Below are 24,019 nucleotides of genomic sequence, written 5' to 3'. Positions count from 1 at the left end.
AATATCTGTCTTTCATATAATAACATCCATTGTATTGTCACACAATCATCATTTCCATAAAATTTTATGCACAACTACAGTTTGGGAATGTGCCGTCCATATTTTGAAAGTAAAAAGAAATATTTACATTTAGAAAATATGCTGAGTTGGAATCTTGCTTTAGGAATAAGATTATGACAAAGCACTTTGCCTTGTAAATCCTGCCACATCAGACATTTTCTGAGTAAACATCTTCCTGATTTTGACAGTATTTTTTACCACTACACTGATCCTAGCACTCTGTGTCAAGCCATTGACCTTCATTTTCAAATTGTTACTCTATAAAGATCTTAGATCATATTTATATATTGTTATTTCAGATTTTTAGACAATTATTTAATGGGAAATGAAGATATATTTGTCATTTCTTAATATCATAAGAACATTTTTATAAACCGTTGAATTCCACGTATGAAATTTCCTTAACAGCTAGTTAGAAAAGTGGTTCATAACAAATGTAACAATGACCTTTTGGAATGTCTCTTGATAATAGTCTGTGCATATGTCTAAGAATTCTTTCACTGATAATAGAAATTGTGAAATTAGGAAAAAATTCCAGGGTGTATTAATTATACTTACTATTGCTCATTGTATTCTGTATCTGACTTCTTAAAGCTGTTATTTTAATACCTCGAGGCTAACATGATAGGATGACTGTACAGTCCCTTCTGTGAGTGATAACAGGCATGTGAATAATTATTTAAGAAAAGAAGAGTATTCTGCATTCTATTGTATTACTGTGCTTATTAAAAAATGCTTTATATGTGTATTCTCCAAAATTCAGGAAGGTATGATAAACTTTTCGACCTGCGTAAATTTGTTTGATTTAGTTACTTAGTTACTTCATTTTTAAAAACTACAGAAGAAAAACACATGTTTGGGGATGGAGAAAATAGATCACTAGCTACACAATCTCTCATAATTAAAGAAAATATGAAGTAGCTATAAGTTGGATCTATCTGTAGTATATAAATATTTATATTTCAAAAATTATAAAATATGCCTTTCCCGAAGAATCTCAGAATTCTCATAAAAGACATTCTTAACCCTGGTATTTAATAGTTCCCGTGATAACAGTTTGAATTTCTTAGTGCTTTATTTTCTTTCCAAGTGCTTCCCTACGTGTTCTTTCTATTTTATAGGATTTATTCTACTATACAAAGAATTCAGATTTTGCATGAATTAGAAATTATTTTCTTATCTTCAAGTAAAAGAAATCATTTACTATTTAAGGTACAATGGATTCTAGGCCTGGCTATGCAATTAGCTCTGAAAACTTAGGAGATCTCACTGAACTTCTTTGAATTTTTGTTTATTCATTGCACAATAAATTACCTCTAAACCTCAGAAACAAGTAACTGCTAGTACACTCATTTTGCGGTGTTAATATTTATAATGTCTTCTAACAGAAATGGTCATCTGAAATTTTTATTTTCTCCTTCCTCTTTTCACAGGCCACTTTAGCCTTATAGAATGTTCCTCCACTGTCTTAAGTTGCATACTTACAGGTTCCATGATTCTCTATTTTTCCGGGCATTTTATGACAATAGCATCTTTATTTGTCCTTCTACATCTCCTTTGTCTTTGAAGATTGCCTCAACTCATTTCACACTATTCTCCAATCTCAGTTGCATTCGAGTCTTTTGAAATGCTCATTATGAGGTCAGGCGACCAATGTTCCTATCTCTTCCCCACAGAGCTCTAAGAAAGGGCTGTCTTATCAACCTTAAAAATTTACGATGGGTGTCATCAGCATCAAGATAGGAGCAGATAGGGGCACTGTGTTATAGTAGACTGCGCAAAAAGCATCACCTTGTTTTTCAGATGAAGAAATTGATAAAACATTGACTTAAGAGGATAGGAGACAATATGGACATAGCTTATTAGCTCAAATAAGTTTTCTATTCCATGACCCTACCTAAGTAGGGAAAGTTACTAATGAGACAAAGGGAGAAAGACAAGAGGAGAGAGAGAGAGAGAGCAAGAGAGATTAAAAAGTGATGTCTTTTCTCTGATCAGAGTTAAAGGCCACAAGGCAATGGAATCCAAATCTCTTTATACTCAGGATGCTGAATTTCTGATTGTTGATTTTGTGCATTTCTCAGTGGGATGAAAAAACTTAAAAATTGAATATTTGAAAAGTAAATGCTATTTGTAAATTTTAGCAAAAATAAACTCCTGACTTTATGTTAAGATTAATAAAAGAATGACATGTTTATGAAAAATATACGAAATAAAATTTATATTTTAAGGTGGAAAACCTTTAGGGGATCAGGTTCCATAAAGTCTATATAATGATTATTCACAACAAAGAAAGAAAAGTACAGTTGAATATAAACTGAACTCATCTGTGCACATAGATAATCCACAGGGAAAAAAAGAATGAAAATAGATTTTCTTTAGCATATGAAAAACTTTCAGTGGTTTGTGGGAGTCTCTTTTTATCAGTATCAACTGGAAGCATGTACTTTTGTCTGGAAATGGGATTTTAGATGACAGGTGAATTTCAAAAAACTAACTGACATTTTTTGTGAACATATCAGTGTTGTACAATCTCAGCATTTATAATACAACCTCTTTTTCATTTATATTTTGTGTCATTTTGAAAGTATGTCAAATAAATATATTTACAATTTTAATTAAAATATATGGAAATGTTTATTTGAATAAGAAATCCCTATGGAAAGCCAAAATCTCAAGTAGTCAGAACAAATGATTTTTAATTTTTTCTGGGTCTCAGTTGTTCTCAACTGCAATTAGATACATAAATCTTAAAGAAGCTAATAGGAAAAAAACAACAATTAAATAAGATATTTCAATGGAGAGGCTGGGGGAGGAGGTAGGAAGAACAGGGACAGTAAAGGACAGCTCAGCTCTCTGTTATCTGGGGTTTTTCAGGCCTTGGTTCACAGTGATTAAAGCAAACCAATCCAAATAACAAAGTGCAGACACCAAAGAGCCCTACTTTTTATGAGTCCCAGAAACTACTAGTCCTAATGTGAAAGACAGGGTGTACATGAATGAGTGATGAGTGTGTGTGTGTGTGTGTGTGTGTGTGTGTGTATCTACACACACACATACATATACATACATAGATATACACATCCATCTATCCATATATATATGGATAGATATATATATGGACATATACACACACAAGTGCATATATATATATATGCACACACACATGCATTTGTATACACACACATACACACACACACACATTTATATTTTATACACTGGTCCCAGAAAGAGCCCTTGAAATGATTTTAGAATTACAATATCCTATAAGAATGACTAGTAAACTAGTAAGCAAAGTGATAACAGCAAAGAATATTAGATTAAATATGAAAAACTAGTTTTGAAAGCGGCTCTGGCATATAAAACTAAATAACCATGAAGGATTCTTATGTTCCTTTCACGTGAAAGGAGCTGGTTAGACGACATGAGACTATGTAATCTCCAAAATGTTTCTGTTTCCTACAGCTGTTATTCTGTGATCATGCAATCAGTCTTTTGCTCTGTTTCCAAGTTTGTAATTCCAACTACCCTGTATTTTCAGGTGGACGGCTTAACTGGGGAAATATCAGACTATCTGAAATGAGTGATTAACAAAGCTTTTTCTTATAGTACTATTATTTCTTTCTTATGTCACACATACCTCTATGAATAAAAGAAAAGAACAGTCTATAATTCTCATAGCATTCACATATTTTAGCTAGATCCATCTCCTCGAGCGCCGAGGTGTTGGGAGAGAAGGAAAGAACAACTTTTAGACTTGCTAAAGATTAAGTTCAACTATCAAATCTACCACGTATTAATTGTGTGATCAAGGAAAAGTTTTTTAACTTTGATTCTCTGTTTTCTTATCTATGAATTTTAGAAAATGATAGCACCTGCCTCATGAGATTGTTTGAGAAGTAAATAAGATAATACTCGTATAGCATTTAGCATAAATTCAACACATAATAATGTTTATTATTAACATTATTTATCTCTTAATAAATAGCTATTTCTTATCAGCATAACTGAAGTATGAGAATGGGGACAACATTTTCCTTGTGATGTTTGTATAAGCATATGCTCCTATGTAGGCATTTGGTAGCTTTGTTCAAAAGCTTGAAGAAAAGAGGGTAACAGTGAAACATCGAAAATATTGTGAAATGTCGAAGTCTGTTTTACGAGACCAGATATTTTAAATGCCTTCATAAGGTGACGCTATTTTCTTTGCAAAGCCTGACACATATTTGAGCATGCTATGTTTCTTTTCAGTGACTGTTGGCCCTAACAAAACTGCGTGTGGGTTTGCAGAAGACAGTGCTTCACTGACTGAGTGTGTGTCAGACCTCCAGGAGGTGGTGTCCTTGAAAGAACGGATGGAGAGGTACCAAGCAGCTGTTTCCAGGGGTGACTGCCGCAGCTTCTCTGCCAACGTAAGCTGCTCCTGGTGGTTTTGTGTTAGGCAATATGCTTGTTGTCTGCTCTTTACACACCCTCCTTATATTGTAATACAAGAATACTACTGGACAATGGAATACAGTCGAAAAAGCACAGAAATAGTGTGAATCAAATTTAGGTGATCTGAATTTAAGCTTCAGCTCTGCTTCTTATAAACCGTGTGAATTTGGTCTACTATCTTCCCCCTTTTCAGAGCTTCAGTTTTCTTAACTGAAAAATTGGAATAGCCATCTACAGCAGACTGTCTTAGTTTGGAGTTAAAGAGATAATTTATGTGTAAGCCATAAAGCACTGTATAAATGTGTTATTATTGCCATCATTATCGTTTAACCTATAGCTATTCTCCTCAGGAAGGTTGAGGATTAATTTCAAATTTTAATAATGTGGGCCTGCATGCCTCCCTCCTTGGTTTCATGTATAGTTCATTTAAATTCACTGGCAATATAATTTCTTTTGCTTTTCTCCTTTCTCTGTATGTACTAAATCCATTAGCAGTATCTTAATCAACATAGAAATGAGAGAGATTAGCAATGTAGGCACTCTGCTAAACCAATTATGATTATAGAAAACAGTAGGATTCAGTAAGACCACCAATTTTTAGAGCTAATGAATAATAAAGTCATATTCAAAGAATTTGTTGGGTTCCATATTCTGCAGCCTTCAATCCACAGGACTTGATGAGTCATTTTATTAGTAGCAGCTTTATAGCTTAATGGAATATAAGTATACTATTTTATAATTATAATCTCCAAATTAGCAAAGTTGTTCATTTAACTGAGAGAGAGCGAGAGAGAGAGAGAGAGAGAGGAGAGAGAGAGAGAGAGAGAGTGAGAGTAGTTAAAAAGGCTGTATTCTAAAATAGCTACTCTTAACATTCTTTTTTACAAATTATTTAGAGACAAGGCTGACTGTGCCAAACTCATTAACAATATTGCAATTCTAGATGACATTTAAGTTTTTACATAGTCTTTAAAATATGTTTTACAAGCAGCATAGATTCTGAATGGATGTATGAAAATGACATAAGTAGGTAGAACACTTCTCAAACTAATAGTATCACCCCAGCACCTCCTGCCAGTCTTCTTAGATAGCACCCCCTGCTGGATCATTAAAGAACTTTACTACAAATTAGTGTTTTAAATTGGAGAGATTAATCTTGGGGAAGCAAGCTAATTTTAAAAATACCTAAAGACTGGTTATTTAACAAACTATCTTTTATTTAGTAAGACATCTATCTTTCCAGGTACTATGAGAATATACCATAAAACCATAAAAGTTTGTGTAGGGCATGATTTTTATTTATAAATGCGCTAAAAGAGAATATTTAAATTGGGCATATAAGGAAACTAAATTATCACTATCTAATACAAACATTTTTAATGTAACTTTTCTGGAGATAGTTTACATGTAAAAACTTAATAATCATCTTTACTGCCTATACACAGACAAAAAAAAAATTGAGGGAAAGTGATTTATAGAGAACATGTAATTAGTGACAAAGCCATGCTAAATTCCTAGTCTCTTTTAACTGTATTCAACTGCCTCCTCTCATACAAGAAAGCATCTTTGGCCCAACAGATGCCCCACTATTTGGCTTGGCTCTAAGTGAATATTTTGAGAAAAAAAACTTCTGTCTACACAAATAAACCCAATATTTTATGTGCAAAATCTGGAAGACACTGATTCAGCCCCAGACTGAATCTATTATAGTTCAGTCACATTGAGATAGCTGACAATGATCAGTTTCTTGTTGTCCTAGACTTAGCCAGATGGCATCCTGTTGAACCTAAATGAAAGCCATGCTCATGAAAAGGCAGCAGACTGCAGAATCCTCCTAGAAGAAAAGGGAGAAGTAACATTTTTTTAAGAAACAAATTTAAATGCCAGATTCTGTGCCGTTCAACTTTATTTTCTTTATCTTTTTCGACACTAACAGAAATCTGTGAGAAATATATTGTTATTCCCAGTTTATAAAGAAGAAAACTGAGGTTCAGGATCTGTATCTAGTCCAAGGTTTTAAATATCAGAACTGGGATTAGAATCACTGTCTAACTCCCCAATTTATGTTATTTCTATGTTGCCCTAGAACCTCAAGACAGTTCTTTGTAAAGGAAATTAGTGATTATGCAATATATTTACCTAGGTTTAAGTATTAGGTATTTAAATTAAATTATTAAAATAACTTAATATCAGGTAAATCCTATGTTAGATATTTATGTTAATAAGATAACTTTATTATTTGTATACTCATTAGATTCTAAATCTTATCTCTGAGTCCAAGGATAGGAAAGCTAGAAAAAGGATAAACATGAAAAGGTTTAATACAAAGCAATCTAAGTTATGTGGTTGTTTATAAGAACATGATTAGTTAGGATGTTTAGTACATGGTGCTAAACAAGGCAAAGTCATAGGAGTGATTTCCATCTGAGCCGGCTCATGGCTACAGACTGCTCTTTGAGTAAATCTTGCCAACTCACATATGTAAACCTTCATTTACAAGCTGAGGTGAACAAGAAAACCTTATCATCACCACTAAACTACAGCTTAAAGCAGTGGTCCCCAACCTTTTTGGCACCAGAGACTGGTGCTCCTATGATAATCTAATGCCTGATGATCTGAGGTAGGGCTGAGGTGGTGATGCTAGCACTGAGGAGAGGCTGCAGATAGAGAAGAAGTTTCACTTGCTCACCTGCCACTCACCTCCTGTGATGTGGCCTGGTTCCTAATAGGCCACGGAATGATACCGGTCTGTGGCCCAGGGGTTGGGGACCCCTGGCTTAAAGGACTTGTCTCACTTTCGTGGGCAAGTAGCAGCTGTAGTGTAACAGCAGTTCCAGGGATGTTAGGAATAGTGGTAGGTAGTACTAGTAAAACAACGAACTGTATACATTTTGGTGTGTAGCTTATTCTGATTCCAAAGCACAATGCTAAAGGAAAGGAATGGGTATATCTATTTTTTTAAATTATTTGGTAGCTGAGAGCCAACTTGTTCAGTATAGGAACTGATATTTTTGAGAAAATGAACATACTATGAAAGTATCCATACATCAGCATAACTACTGAGGTTTACCAGATTAATTTGCACGTGATTTGGATATTGTTTATAGTTGTTGGAAAGAAGTTCTTCTTAACAATAATTCCCTTAATTTCTATAATTTAAGATTTATATATTTTCTATATATTATCAATCAAGGAAGGCTAAATTAAATGAAAGAGGGGTAAAAAAATATTGTAGCCTTAATTCACCCTTCCACTTCATTATCTGAAGTTTCAAAAGAGACGCCATACTTTCTCATGACTTTAACATGTATCAGATGGCAGTAATTGACCAGGACTTACATTTGAAGTTTGTTGCAGAATCTGACAGACTATATATCTAACACATATAAGTGTACAATCTTATCCCTTCTTTCCATAGAACCAATGTGCATATTCTTAACTATTTAACAGTTCATGTAATTGGGAAAGCTTATGAACTTGATAAACGCAACCACTTGGGTGTTTACTAGTAATTCAGCTAATCCTAAGTATTAATTAAATCTCTAATATTTTGGAGTGTGGGAAACCCCAAGACAGTAATTTTACTTCTAGTATCTGTTTGAGAGAATACATATTGGGGTAAAGATTTCAGGACCCCAAGAGTCTACAGTCCATGATATGGAAACCCCAGCTCAGGGGCATTCAGGGCATCCACTTACTTTCATGTCTCAAGGCTTCCAAGGTTATGTCAGGACTGGGACAGACCTCAGGATACCTCCTGTCATTTGACGTGTTACTGAGTCTCCTTCCAGTTTTCAGCAGTCCTATAGGAGGGAGGTTGACGTGGGGCCTGTTTGCTTTCCCATCTGGGCTTGAGTGCCTGCTGAGCTGGGGAGTATGCTGAGTTATCAAAACCAAAGCTCTTGAGTTTATAACACTTCCCACTGGGTTCATAAGATCTGACAAGACTTCTCAGTGTTTTTCAAGTTGCTCCAAATGATGCCTATTAAAATAGACTTTCTCACCTGTAAAATGCAAATGATAGAGTAGAATCCTTCTATTCTTAAATCCCTTCTCCATCTCCCACAAATTCTCACACACCGATGCTAAGAGCTGAGTCTTGGAGTAGCATAGCTGCTGTTTTTTCTGCCTGTTCTTGAAGTCTAATGATTATGACAGATAGCTATGATACAGACAGATAGGAGTTCAAATTCTAGCTCCAACATTCACATCCTAGCTGTGAGAACTTAACAAGCTACTTTACTTTTCCAAACCTCAATTTCCTCATTTTAAAATCAGAATAATGTGTCCACATCTCATAAAATACAAAGAAGCATCAAATGACAAAATATATATATGTACATAGGAACTCACTGTACACTATGTATTAAGTAGTTGTTATTATTGCTGATATTAATATTTTTGCATAAGAGATACTCTGAGTCTATTTTGTTCATCCTTGATGATTTAAATACATTTTGGAATGAATCAAATGTTTTTAATATTCTTAATAATGTGTTGCCTATATAGACATTTTAGACTTTAATAAAAACCTTATTGTGAGTTAAAATTGAATCCATTATTTTAATTTTTACAGTCTGTGTATTATTAGAGAAATATATTCTAATAGGTCTAATCTCCAGATATCAGAATCTGAGATAAAGAAAATTAATATTTTGAAGATTTGTCTAACTTCTATCAAAAACTGATAAATGAAAAAACTACATGAAGAGATTATCTTTATTATTTTCCGAAATAATTGTGTATATTAATGTCTATTTAATATATCACCCATCAATAATTGAATTGTCAACTATTAAAATAGAGTAAGAATCCTATCCTGTGTAGATATAAAGCTGAATATTCCTTTTTCTTAAATCAACCTAGATTATGGAGGAATCAGAAACGTGCCCAGTACCTGGTGGTTTGGCCAGAGTGAAGAAACAATTTGAAAAGGACAAAATTGCTTCTTCCTGTAATACCTTTTCTCAGTACCAGTACCAGCACCAGAACAGATCTGAGCAGGTAATACTACTATAGTTTATGGATAAATCATGTATAGTCAAAATGCTTTAATTTCAGTGCCGATGTTGGAACTGTCTCTTTAGTAGAACATTTATTTTCATTACTCGTTAACAAAAATGGTAAATTTTAAATGTTTTAGAAAGCCATTTTTAAAGCATATCAATGTATTGATTTACTTAGAGCATTTTGCCACATTTCTTGGGAACCATGCTGGAATATTTTTCCTCTTCGTATCTAATGTTTGAAATATAAATAAAAATTAAATAGCCTCGGTTAGGCAACAGGTAAATAGAAATGTTGACAACAGTGATTATATTGAGCCTCTGCTTCTAAATGATAATTCATGGTAAACTATTGCTGATTGTTGGCATAGATTAAATTTGAAGCATTATTCAGCTGTTTATTGTGTTGAGTTTTCAGTTTCCTTTAAATATCATTATAAATCGAGTAGTGGAACCCAGATGTTATATAAAACTGTATAATGTAACTTTAAATGTTATCTTACATAAAAGATTTTTTCCCTCATTTCTTTCTTCTATTATCGTATGTCACCAAATATTGCCATGGGATATAATGATTTTTGAATATGAGTAATCTAAGTAATAAAACTCATTAGACTGAACTTGGCTCTTTGAAAAATAGCAATTGCACTGTAAACAGCTGCACTTTGGTCCATGTTTTCCATGAGGATGAAAGAAAAGGAGATGTCTGAAATTTTGTACTGGGAAATAAACATGGGGTTTTTGTTTTGTTTTGTTTTGTTTTGTTTTGTTTTGTTTTGTTTTGTTTAGAAATCCCTAAGATTTTTAGAGTTGCCTAAGTTTTAAAAAATAAGACAGTTGGGTGTGTACAGTAGGCAGGGGGAATATGTCAGATAGAATGATTAAAAAATAGATATGTGAAATAACATTTGTTTTCTTTATCTGGCTTTGTCTGAAAAATAAAAATGTGCAGTATAGGTAGCTTAATAAATTAATGTAAGATTGCTTTTAATTTTACCTAAGGGAAACATAATGTAAATAAGAAATCAATATTGGATATTCTTGTGATCTAATATATAGCTTTTGCAACATAGGAGTCTTTAAGTGAGTCATAGTGCATTTACTTGAAATTGGTCAATAATACGAAATAGTGTTATCAATAATTTAAGTAAATTCTACAAGAAGTGTAGGTAACATATGTAAAGATGCTTTATTGTTCAGAGAAGCAGTGAAATAGTAAGAGCTATGAGATTTGTAGATATGAGTTCACACGCCACCTCTGACACCAGCTGAGTGACACAGGCACAGGGCCACCTTCACAGGTGCATTGCCTAGGCAGTTGCTCAGAGCCCCATTTTTAGAAGGGCCCTGCACCTAGTTTAATGCCCTGCTGTTATCCTCTTGAAATTCTTAATAAATTTTGAATAAAGGATCCCATATTTTCATTTTGCAGCAGGTCTGGCAAATTATGTAGCTATTAATACATAAACCATATTCATAACTGACTCAGGCCTGTTTCTGATGTGTAAGATGGAAAAATTGTTGAGTGTTTTTCTATCTCACAAGGTTGTTATAGAGGTCTAATATAACAAAGAATAATTTCCATGGAAATATTTCATTATACATGAAATTTGGAATCAGGACTCTATTATTACAAAAGACAAAACCCAACCAAAAGTGGCTTAAACCGAAAGGAACATTATAGATTCACAAAAATGCAGTCTTGTGGAAGGGAGGTTTGGTGTAAGCTCCAGTGGTTTACTAGAGCAGCTGGCTTATAGGAACTCTTTGATTTTTTTTTTTTTTTTAGGATTTTGCTAACCAAATGATGTCATGTTAAGAGCCTGAAATCAGCCATAGTGAGAATATTTATGCCAGAGAAATTAGCAAATTTAACAAATCAAGGATTTGTTTATTTCCTTCCTTCCCTCCCTCCTTCTCCCTCTCTGTCACCTTCTTCTTCTCCATCAACTTCTCCCACTTCTTTCCTTCTTTCCTTCCTTCTTTCCTTCCTTCCTTCCTTCTTTTCTCCTTCCTTCCTTCCTTCCTTCCTATCTCCCTACTTCCCTCCCTCCTTTCCTCCCTCCCTCCTTTCCTTCCTTCCTTTCAACCCATTATTAAGTATGTATTATCTTGCCATTGACGTAAAGTTTCAAAGTATGTGCCTAGCATAGTGGCTAGACACTATGAGCCAGATCACTTGGATGTATGTCCCTGCACTTTCACTTATTAGCTGTGTAACATTAGGCAAGTTCCTTAACTTTTCTGTGCCTCAGTTTCCTCAATTATAAAGTCAAGATTATAATAATACCCATTTCATAAGTTTGTTAAAAAGATTAAATTAGTTCTATTTGTAAAGTACTTAATAAAATGGTTGGTCCATTTAAGTACTACACAAGTGTTTGTTTTAAAAAATTAAGTATCACTTTGATCTTATTTCTTCTTTTTAACCTCTCAGCCTCACTTTCTCTGAACTGCCCCCACTGTCACCCAGGTTTCCCCCAAATACTCATAAAAAAATGCAGAGAAAGAGTAAGAACCCTTTTCCTGGAAGTGCCAGGAATAGGCCTTACCACATCTAATTGCTCTAAATGGAACATATATGTTCCCCCTGCACTGCATAGCCGGAGGAGGATGCTGATTGGCTGAGGCCATTGTACCTGTTGACCTAAGTGGAAATTCTCAGCATATGGTTATCAAAGAAGAATAAAAGGATAGTGGGTAAAAATAAAACTAAACAAGCAAACTATATATATATATAAGAGAGAGAGAGAGAGAATTTGCATACCCTAAAATTTGCCCATTTTAAGTGTACAATTCAATGACTATTCAATATTTACAAAGTTGTGTAGTGTCACCACATACACACACACACATATATACACAATCTCCACAATAAGATGTAGTTGCCATTCTGTGAATATGAAATAATAATGTGTGTGGGAGTAGTAAAAAGCCAACCATACACTAGAAGTCAATATCTGCATGACTATAGTGACCCTTCAGTTTCATTATCTACCTTCGGATGTGCTAATAATACCCAGTAATTCCATGAAGAAAGACTTAACCTAATTCATAATGCAATGCAATATAAATAAAATATGAAGAAAACATATACAAGATAAACTAACAAATACCATTTATTCAACTGTATACTGAAGCCTGTGGGGAAATGAAAGAAAAAAGTCATCCGCACCTTAGAAAATTAATAATGTTCATTTATAATGCTCATTGCAAATTTAAAATACATATGCAATTTGGTAATACAGTAGAAAATGTAGAAAAATCATGTCTTAAATATTAACTTAAACTTATAAAGCTATTGAAAAGTATTCTAAAAATTGCTTCTTTTTTCAGCAGGATTTGAGGATGAGACATTTACTGATAGAAACAGATAGTTAATTCTGCCTTACCTAACCTATTGTCAACTCTGAGTATTTTCAATATCTTGCTTGTTGAAAGTGCTTGAGATTAATCTCTCTGCTAACTCTGCCCCTGGCCAAAAATACATATTTATTTTGTTAACATATAAAATTAATTTGGAAATCAGGTTTAATTAGAGTGAAGGGAAAGAACATTTGTTTTGGATTCCTGACATATTTTATGTCACAATTAGTAATAATTTTATAAGGTGTAATAATAAGTCCAATCTGCTTCTTTCCTTCCTAACGTACTGAAGTCAGATGTTTCAGGGTAATTAGCTGACAATTTGGTAACAGTTTGTCTGGGAGATCAGCAGTGGGCTAAACAAGTTTTGAAAATTAAACTATCTGTGAGGTTACAGATCCCTTATGTTTGCTGATTGATCAGACTATTTAATGCCTATTGAAAAAGAGGTTCTGAAACAGAAATAAATTACGGTACATGATGTAGAAACATCAATTTATGCAAGACATTTTAAACTTGGGATAATATTCTATTTATGTATTCTAGACTTGTCTTGCTTTTATGGCTCTACTAGTTTAACATTTAGCAGTATTGCTGCTAGCCTGTGGAATATCTTTATGTAAATTAGAAAAAGCCTCTCTGGACAGTAGGGACCCCTGGATGTGAGAGGCACAGAGAGAGGGGTCAGCTTCTTAAAAGAATGTGTTGGGGAAAATTTATTAGGTGGTTCTGGTAGTTAATACTAACCATTTTTTACATCACCCATTTAGATTCTGTTTTTCAAAACAGTCATTACTGATCCCAGTAGCTATGAACGAATCCCAACCCGGCTTAAAGGATTACAAGCCACCCAGTTTGTGTCCTGTTGATATTTAGGTTAGAAATTTCACATCAGTATTGTTTCTGACTTTGCTTTAAGATTGAGTTCTCAGCATTCCATGTTAGTGAAAATCAGTAGGTCCTTAATGTTAGAAAGAAAGGACCACTTAAGAGGGTTGTTTTCAGTCCAGTCTCCACAAAGACCATTCTGAATAATCCATCCCTCATCCTTACAAGGGTGTCTTGAAATATGCCAGAGAAGATATTAGACTATGTTATTGATGTGTAACTGCCACTGTCTCTTTTCTGAGTTCGTTTTCACTTGCCCATTTAATGGTTTCTGTTGTTGGTTTTTTTTTTTTTTAGATATTCTTCTTTTTTTCCTTCTTTTTCTTTTTTTAACAGCTTTATTGAGATATAATTTGCATACCCTAAAATTTGCCCACTTTAAGTGTACAATGACTTTGTATATTTATAAAGTTGTGTAGTGTCACCACAATAGTTTTAGAACATTTCCATTTCTCCTCAAAATAAACCTTGGACCCATTAGCAGTCTGAGATCTTCATTCTTTGTGCCGTAGTCTCACACCTAGGTTTGGTTTTCATCTTTTCTTGTGAATTTCTTTTTTTTATTTTAATCTTTATTTTTCAATTAGAGTTGACATTCAATATTATATTAGTGTCAGGTGTACAGCAGAGTGGTTAGACATGTACATAATTTATGAAGTGAAACACCTGATTAGTCTAATCCCCACCCAACACTATGCATAGTTATTACAATATTATTGACTATATTCCCTATGCTGTACTTCACATCCCCATAACTATTTTGTAACTACCAATTTGTACTTCTTATCTTCACCTTTTTAACCCAGCCCTCCAACACTCTTCCCATCTGGCAATCACCAGTTTGTCGATTTGTTGTTTGTATCTATGAATCTGTTTCCGTTTTCTTTGTTCATTTATTTTGTTTTTAAGATTCCACATATAAACGAGATTATACAGTATTTGTCTTTCTCTGACTTATTTCTCTTAGCATAATACCCTCTAAGTCCTTCCATGTTGTTGCAAATGGTAAGATTTCATTCTTTTTTATGGCCAGGTAATATTTTACTGCATACACGTACCACTTCTTTTTTATCCAGTTGTCTATCGATGGGCACTCAGGCTGCTTCCACATCTTGGCTATTGTAAATAATGCTGCAGTGAACATAGGGGTGCTTATGTTCATGTGAATTTCTTCTTCAATTTCCTTCCCTCATATTTATGAAGTACTGAGTAGCTCTTTGCTTATTAATTGTAAAGACAAAGCATCTTCTTTTCTGGAGTTGCTTCCCGCCCCCCGCCACCCCGTTCCCCTCCCCCCACCTTAAGTAGCTTAAGTAAGGAAAGCACAGGGAGCCCAAAGATTTTTGGAAGTAATCAGTGCAATACAGAGCTTAGGTAATTGTTTTCATGTGAAAATGGTTGCACTGAATCTATGTCAAAAGTCTGACATGTTCTCGACCTTCACTCCTGCCGCCAAATCTGATATGGACTGCGGGGTGGGGGACCGCAAGACAGTATGTATCTTTCCACATACATCTGCTGTTGTAAAAATCCTAATGTCAATATTAGCACTCTTTAAGATTATTTGGATTTGAAACAATCCCTGGACAATTTTAGGTTGATAGAAATCATTTTTGACAGCTTGTGACAGATATAATCTGACATCTGTGTGTTTTAGACTCTTTAAAGGTGACCCATAATTATTTTCTAGCAAACTAAACATATTTTTATCAGCTAAATGTCCACATGCAAAGCATTTCTCATAAAAGTGATTTAAAACTACCTCTAGCTTTCTGCAAATTCATAATTTTTCAAGATAACAAACTAGTATTAACAGTCCCAACCTAACCTAGATCTCTATCAACACATAAGATTATGACCAAAAGCATGTCTTGATTTGTCTTTTAATTGTGCACACTAATTCAAATGACTATTACAACTTAAAGTAACCTCACTCAAAACGAGGTAGTTTAGAGAAATGGTTAGACTTTCTTGCTCCAGGGTCAGACATCTCAGGTTAGAATCCCCTGAGGTAGCTACCTAATCTCTTCTGCAAAATGAGGTTGAAGTATCAGGTGTGTTTTAAGAACAATATAGGATGGTCCATGTAAAACTCTTACTGTAATATCTGGCATATATGAATTGTTCAATAAACCGTAGCTATTCTCATCAGCAATATTGCCACTATAGCTGAGAAACCATAATCAAGTGGTAATTACTCTCAAAGGAGAATATGATTCATAAACATTCTATGTACATGTAAAAAGACAAAGAAGGATAATGTCATCCTGCACGACACACCTTAGCTTTCTTTTCATTTCTTTGGCCTTGGGAGACAGAATCCATTCCCCAGGAGCTCATTAGGTAATTAAAGATTAATTTAAAATGAACATGCTTGTCTATGCTTTGGACATATCCTGCTCTGGAGTAATCAGTAACTTTAGTGCATATTTGAAAAATTGTAATAGCAGATCTTCTTTTGAGGAAAAGTGCTTAACCCCAACTCTAGGAAATGACAAGATGAGGAGACCGTCTTGGAAGGAGAAGGAGAATAGGCATAAATATGCTTTGTGCAAGTATGCTATAACTCTGGGATGCCATTATGAATCAAAGTTTGTTTTTAAGTGGGAGCAAATGAATAACATAGCATTTGCTTTCAGAGACTGCTCTATTCACAGTATTGTGACAAGATGTACTGAGAGCAAAATAATATAATTAATATATGAATTGAATCAGGCAGGATAGAAAAGGCTAGGCTGCTTGAATAAATGAGGAAAAGAGGAAGAATTGAGGGAATATTGATTTTTTTTTTTCAGTTTCTGCGAGTGTTGTGGTTTCTCAGCATGTTTTAGCTGATGAATAGAAGGGAAAGAAAAATATCTGTGAGGAATTGAAAGTACCTCATAACATTTTCTGGTTTGTGCAGTTGAAATAATGAAGATAAATATATTTCTACGATTGTCTTAATGAAATATAGTGAGTGTGTTTTTTTAACATACAATGTCAATATGTACAAATACTTATAAATAAGGCTCCCTATTTGCCAGAGAACTGTTTATTTTCCTTTGACACAGTCCAGGGAGTCACCCTGACCTTTCTCCAGATAGGAGGAGGGATACACTTAAATGTTACACAGGCCAGTTGATCACAACAGGATACCAGTGGGTGTGACCTTGATCTTGGGGGAAATACAAACTAGAAATGACAAAAGCCTTGTCCTCAAAAGGCTCCCAAGTAGGGCTAATACGTAGACTAGACTTAACAGTCATACTCCATTAAAAATTAAAACTCTAACAAATCTTTCACCTCTTTCCTTTCCAAATCCAGAACCGAAACCATTAATCTGTTTATCTTCTGCAACTGTTTCTCAGTGCCCTACCCTGAGTAGACTTTGGTGATGGAAAGAACACAATATAAGACTAACTTTTAAATGCTCCAAATCAGGAAACCAACTGCTAAATAAATTAAATAACAAAGCAATGGCCTCAACCAGTTAAGATCTATAATCCACTTGAGGCCAGACCTATACAAGCTGTTTATACAGAATTCAGTTGACTGGTATTATCTATTAACCAAAACATCCCAGTTCCTGACTTTGCCATCTAGTAGGCCAGGTTTGCTCTACACTCATAACTCAATTTTCCTTTCAATTCAGCAAGAAGTGGTAATGCAAACTCTGATCCAATTGTGGGTTTGTAGATGCATATTTCATGAACTGATTTTTTTCCCCTCTACTCTTGCATTCAAAACTCTCTGTTATGCTCATGATTACCCATTTAATTACTGATTTTCACACCTGCGTCCTGGCCGCTGCTGCCTTGCTACTTTGCAGCTGGTGACTTCCTACTACTCTATCTCCATCTGTGTCTCTTCTCTTCCTACCCCTGTCTACCTTCCCATAGCTCTGTAGGTAGATCATAATGGAATCCCATGCTTTTTTTCTTCAGAAATCAAATAATATAGAATTCTATTTTGCGAAAAATTCCTTGCTCAAGTTGTGAAACTAATGAACTGCATTTAGTACTGCTTGCACTGGTATGAGATAAAACAAAGGCAAAAACACAAACTGAACAACTTGTCTTTCTCAAGATGAAAGAAGAGAAACTTTCTCTACAAGCCCCAACAAACCACTAATTCTTCTTCTATTTCCATTAAGGTTTGCATGAACCTGGTCTGTCTAGAAATGCACCCCTACTCCCCTTAAAAAGCCCCTATTATGTGCCTCCACCCCAGGATTGGGGGACTGGAATGTAGTGGTAGTGGGTTGCAACGAGTCCTCTGTCTGACAGTTTCTACATCACTCCAGACCTAAAGCAGGACACCTTTTCAGAGTCCCTGACCTCCTACCCTTTTGACTGGATAAGGATTCAGAATCAAATCACTCTCCCTATTAGGCTGAGACATGGAATGTCAGTGGGAGCTCTGGTCACCTGAGTCATCTAAGCCCTTAGTGAAGTAGCCCTCAACTCTGGAAGTGCACAAAAACTCCACAGGCAGCCCAAGTAATTCTGATGTAATTGTTCTGTTATATGATCAGGGATCAGGGAAGTCATAGCTCTCCAGGTGATTCTAATGTTTAACAATGAACATGACAGTGCAAATCTGAGCCAAGATTTGCTTCCCAGAGATGAGCACCTCCCTTTTAATTTCTCATCTGAGACTTGTCAGTTGCCCACTCTATTCCTCTTCACTCTGATAGGAAAGCCCTCTGTTTATATCAATATTTCTCTTGAGATGCCTATTACAGTCAAAGAATAGCACAAGGGGCTGCAGAGAATAGAGGAAGCTAGAGCTTAAACAAATCGTGGTGAATATAATAAGTTTCAATCATCCAAACAACTAATTTACTAGTACCCCAAATCCAATCAACTCCCTTGTTAATGGCAGAAAATATTTAAACCATGTTTTTGCATGTATACAAAGTTATATTTCAATATTAAAAATAAACTAAATAATAGAATGATATAAACTAAAGAAATACAACAAAATATTAAAAATAAACCAATTAGAATAAAAATAAACTAAAAAAATAATGTATTTTTAGGTTAAACTATACTGATACTCATAATTAATTAAAATCGAGATTTAACTTATAGATTATTGCAGATGTGAATTAAAAAAAACTTTGATTGCACAGAATTATATAATCTATACACCTAATGTCTCTTGAGTTTACACCTTTGATACTTTTATACAAATAATTTTATTTTCTGAAAGGCACAGGACTTAATTATAAAGTGGTAAACCTTATTAAATAAAGTAAACATACTCATAGCCCTTTGGTTCTTTACATAACTGAACCAACGTGTGGTCTTCTACCCAGGATACAAGATGTGCACATAAAATGCAATAAGACTGTTTTCTATGATCTACTGACATCAATCACATTACTTTAGAGCCACACACTATGGCTCTCAACCTCTGCTGTCCCCAAATGAAGTACATGGTAATTGCTAACTGTCCACTGAAATGTGACCATAAAGCTCGGTAGTGGTCCCCTTGCAACTTCCAGTTTCAGCTTCTTTCTGCAGAATTGGTTGGTGTATGAGTTCTGCTAATGCATAAAGGGATTCACTCCTGTCCCACCTGTGGGAGCACTGCAGGCCATCCCAGTGCATCATCATAAAGGGAAGCTTTATAATGTGAAGCTTCCCTCACTGTGAAGACATCCTCAAAATGTTTGAGTCTTTTGCAAAAACTGTATCTTCTTGGCGAAATAATGTAGTCCACCCATTGTGTGCATTAAATCTCGATTCCTCTATTTTGCTGTTAACTAAACAAACTAGCCTGGTGACATGGAGGGGTTTAGAAATATTACCATCTGAAGTGTCCCCTGTCACTGTTTCTCAGACAGTCAGAGCATCACTGGGTAGTACAAATACCCATGAGTGAGACTGAATAGCAAGTACAGATTCAAATGCTTTCAAAAAATCTTGAATCGGTGCTTTTCTTTCTACGATTCATCTTACTCGTTCTCCAAAATAGAATTTGTAGGAGCAATGTTTACCCCAGTTATTAGAATACCACAAGCACAGCTTTTTTGTCATAATGGTATTGTGGGTTTCCTGTTTCTATAAACCTTTTCTTATAGAACTCACTTTCAATTTCATTGCAGAAGACAAATGTACTTACAGATACACCCTTCACACCTTTAAAGTAAAATGAATTGAGATTGCTTTAGGACAAAAGGAATGGCATTGTCCTTATCTCACGGCCCAGAATTATTGAGAGAGTATCACCTGGATCCTCTCCCCCAAAAATACAAAATTACAGCACAGAGTTTTATGTTCTCAGTGCTCGAACAGATGATCTCAAAGAGTATTTCATGTTGATAAAGATGTAAAACACGGATATTTTTTAACATAATGGAATGTCTGTGTTCTTTCATGGGAGGGAGTGGACATTTAGAGAAAGTTGGAATAGAAGAAATACATTTGTATAGCCCCTTCTTCAATAAGAAGTCTCATATTAATTTAAAAATATAAATGTGCTCTTTGCATAATTGTACTTAAAAGAATTCTCAAGTTTATTGACAATATGTTATACTAACTAAATTTATTTTTAAATTGTTAGAATGGCAAGCTACAGAATTTTAAGTTCTTAGATTTTGCTAGTTTTTGAGGAGCAAGGAAAATTATGATGAAAGAAGCCATTAACATTACAGAATCATTATGTTTGTAGAACTTACTAAAATCTGCAAAATGTGTTTTTCCACATACTTACTTTTATGAAAATGGGTGTTTTCTGTAAGCATTTGACATAAGAAGATATTATTAGCTCTTTCTGCTTCTTTCGGGTCTGGCATTTCTTAAACCCATCCTCATGGGTCTTTGAAAATTATTAAATTAAGTCAAGCTTGTCTGTTCTTTTGTATGTTCACTTATTTATTAGTTTGCATAATTACAAATGAATTATGATGTTTAAAAAATGGAAAAATACAAGGCTTGAGAAAAAGAAGAGACATTAAGAGATCCTGTCTTTAGAACCATGCTATTACAGAGATATTATTCAGGAAATTATTTCAGTTTTTTCCAGCTTCTATGCAAATCTCAACATCACAGAACATGAAATAAGATTACATCTTTTTCTAATGGCCTTTTCTTGTGCATGTTCTTTATTCCTCTCTGTCCTGATTGACCTATGCAGGCATGGTAAGGAGCAAGTTATTGTTCATCTCTTTAGGAAACAGTGGATGCTAATTCATTTCCAACCCTTTCAGGACAGGACACATTATATACCAGCTACTAGATTGGTACCAAAAGGAGGAGCCAAGCACTCAATCCATTTTCTTTATCCTTGGATAAATACAAAGGCCTTCTAAAGACATCATCCTGCTATGGCATTTGAAATTCATTTATTTTCTTCAGAAGACAAATTAAAATAATCAAATGCTACAATTCATTGTATTCCACAGTGTTCAGAAATATTCGGGAAGAGTTTTGGGGACTTCGATAAAGTCCGTTTTAGGCTAGAGTTCGGTTTGCAAGCCTATCATAAGCATTTGTACCACTATTCCAAAAATATCAGCAAAGTCCTCCTTTAATTGCTGATATTGATATTTCTATTTGTTGAATCTTTGTACTTGATGACCAATGTTATATTGATAAAAAAGATGTTTCACTGAATCACCAGCCCTAAAAGAAAGAAAGCAAACTATGTGGTTACCTGATGCAGTAGTAAAATATATTATGGTGAAAGACCCAGTGACCTTGAAAGAATTAACACACAATAAAAATTACTGCACATGATTATTAATTTTTGATTCTTTGATGGCATTTCAGAACTGTGCAGCTCTACAGTATAAAATTTAGCTATTTGAAGATAATGGCCCTCCTTTCTTGTCACTACATTATTTTAGTTATTTTTAACTAAATTTATTGAGATAGCATTGGTTATATAAGTTTCAGGGGTACAATTTTATAATACAGCATCTGTATATTTTTTATTGTGTGCTCACCACCTAAGGCCTAGTCACCTCCCATCATCACATATTTGATCCTCTTTACCCGCTTCATCCTCTCCTCACAACCTCCACCTGCCCTGCCCCTTTCCCTCTGATAACCAAAATACAGCTGACTTTGTCCATGAGTTACACTCCACACCCTGGCCAACAAATGCCCCTTTAACAAATTACCTTTCCTGCTTAAATTGGTCAGAATGACGCTTGAAATTGGAATAGTAGATTCAATCCCTGTGAACTAACTGTTCACTAAATATTAGTCCATGAGAGATGAACAATAGAAGAACTGGATAGGTGATCAAAAAACCACATTCTAATCATGTCTCTGTAGACTATTTCCATGTCTTAGGGACCAGAATGATTTGGAAGAGTCAGAATATGCATAGGCACCTTTTTACTTATCTCTCTGAATACCCTTCTACCCCAAATTCGCTACTCCTCTGGTTGGAAAAAAATGTATATATTAGAACCTGCTACATTTTTAGTTTCTAGGCTTAATTCTATAGTGAAAAATTCATGATAAAATTTGCTGACGTAGCCATAGACAATCTACTTTTATTCAATCTTTTTATTTTTTCTTTTCTTCTTTTTTTGGGGGTGGGGAGCTTGTTTACTATGTGTCCTGAGTTGCTTGGAATACACTGACACAAAGTAAGTGTGCAATGAATATTTGTTAACTGAAGATGGCAAATACTAATGTAGCTCTTATGACCTAGGTGTTCACATATATTAAATTACTTCCTCTTTACAATAACCTCCTGATATAGTATGATTATTACTCTTTTGTACTAAAAATGTACACAGGGAATGTCTAAGTAACTTCCAAAGAAATTAAACAAACGCAATCTTAATGAGGAGGGCTGACTCTAGAGTCTGTGGCCTTGGTTTTTTGTTTTTGTTTTTTTAATTGAACTGATGGTCATTAAGCATCCACCATGTGTCAAGTATAAAAGATTCAATGATGATTATGATATTTTTCCCTCAAAGAACTCACTCTATCAGAGAGACAGACATATAACAAATAACAAATAATTACAACTGCAATATGGTAGGTTCTGTGATGGAAAGTATAAATGAAATTGGGACACAAGGAGGTTGTGATAAACTTTACTCTGGATAAAAATTGTCAAGGAAGACATCTGAAGGCAAACAGAGAATGCTTCAGCTGAAACTTGAAATACTTTTTCACGTATGTAAAATTAGTTTATAGACAAAAGAAACAACTTAATGCAAAATTTTAAATAGCATGATATATTTGTGAATGTAGCGAGGCATAGAGCTGGAGATGTAGGCAAAAGCCAAATAACAGAGAATATTTTATGTTATGTTAAAATTTTTAAATTTATTCTAAGGTAATCAAGAATAATTGAAAAAACTTGTACAGGGGAATAATATGAATAGACATACATTTAACAAAGATTTTTATGGTTGTATAGGATTGACGTAAAGGGAGTCCAGTTTAGGTAAAAGAATATATGTTAGGAGACTACTGAAATATTGGATTAAATATAGGAGGACATAAATGGGTCAGAAGTTCTAGAGTAGAGAGGGTATTGACTCAGGAGACAAAGATAGAATTGGCAGGGCTTATAAATCAATAGAATATTGGTGAGGGAGTGGTAGTAATGAGGTATAATAATTGTTTCCCTATTTTGGTTTGCATTAATTAACATAAAATATATTACCTCTGTTTTCTTTTTCTCTCGAATATTTTTATTTTTTTGGCAAGCTTTGTATTTGCAATTTCACTGCTCCTTGAGATTTTATTGTACTTTTATATTTATTTTTATCTCTGTGCCTCTTTGATTTTAAGATGCTTTATGTCTATGTTAGATTGAAATATTGTGGATATATATATGTATTTTTTAACATATATCTACATAAAGTTTCTAGAAGGCATCCTTTACTGCAAATTGAATGTTTTTATATATTCTGCTTTTTTAGTTTGTCAAATAAATATTATGTATATAACTAATATGTTTGATGGCCCAGTTGAGAGTGCATCTTTTATATGTTATTTTTATTCATCTTCAGTATTTTTGGACACTGAGATATGACTCCATAAATAGTACTTTTCGGAAAGAAGAGGACAGAATTCTAAGAGTTAAAGCTGGCACTGCTTATTCAGAAACCTCTTATTTTGAAGCCAAATATTTCTACTTTTAAATTAAGTATTTTTTAAATACTAGGTTTTGTTCTTTACATCTAAATATAACCAAAACATAATTGTTTTGAGTCAAGAAAAAGTTGAAATGTATTAAATGATAAATAACACTTCTCTCAAAATTTTATGCAATAGTTTGATTAGCACCATGAAGATCTA

The 24,019-nt window shown here is 34.2% G+C and overlaps 1 protein-coding gene across 2 annotated transcripts in view; it reads left to right on the top strand.

Moving 5' to 3' along the window:
• Window positions 1-4,400: 4,400 nt before the first annotated feature.
• The window catches only part of XIRP2 (xin actin binding repeat containing 2), a 44,163-nt gene continuing 24,544 nt past the window's right edge, over window positions 4,401-24,019 (top strand). Inside the window, exons 1-2 of one of the 2 annotated variants that reach the window (XM_011358197.2) lie at window positions 4,401-4,472; window positions 9,364-9,501. In XM_011358197.2, coding sequence (XP_011356499.1) covers window positions 4,416-4,472; window positions 9,364-9,501 — 195 coding nt within the window. In that variant the 5' untranslated portion in view covers window positions 4,401-4,415. The remainder of the gene's footprint in view (window positions 4,473-9,363; window positions 9,502-24,019) is intronic. The other variant, XM_011358205.1, reaches the window with a different exon arrangement.

The sequence above is a fragment of the Pteropus vampyrus genome, unplaced genomic scaffold (assembly GCF_000151845.1).
Source record: "Pteropus vampyrus isolate Shadow unplaced genomic scaffold, Pvam_2.0 Scaffold2, whole genome shotgun sequence".
Taxonomy (NCBI): Eukaryota; Metazoa; Chordata; class Mammalia; order Chiroptera; family Pteropodidae; genus Pteropus; species Pteropus vampyrus.
The sequence above is the reverse complement of the archived record's forward strand: the minus strand, read 5'-3'. Positions and strand labels throughout refer to the sequence as shown.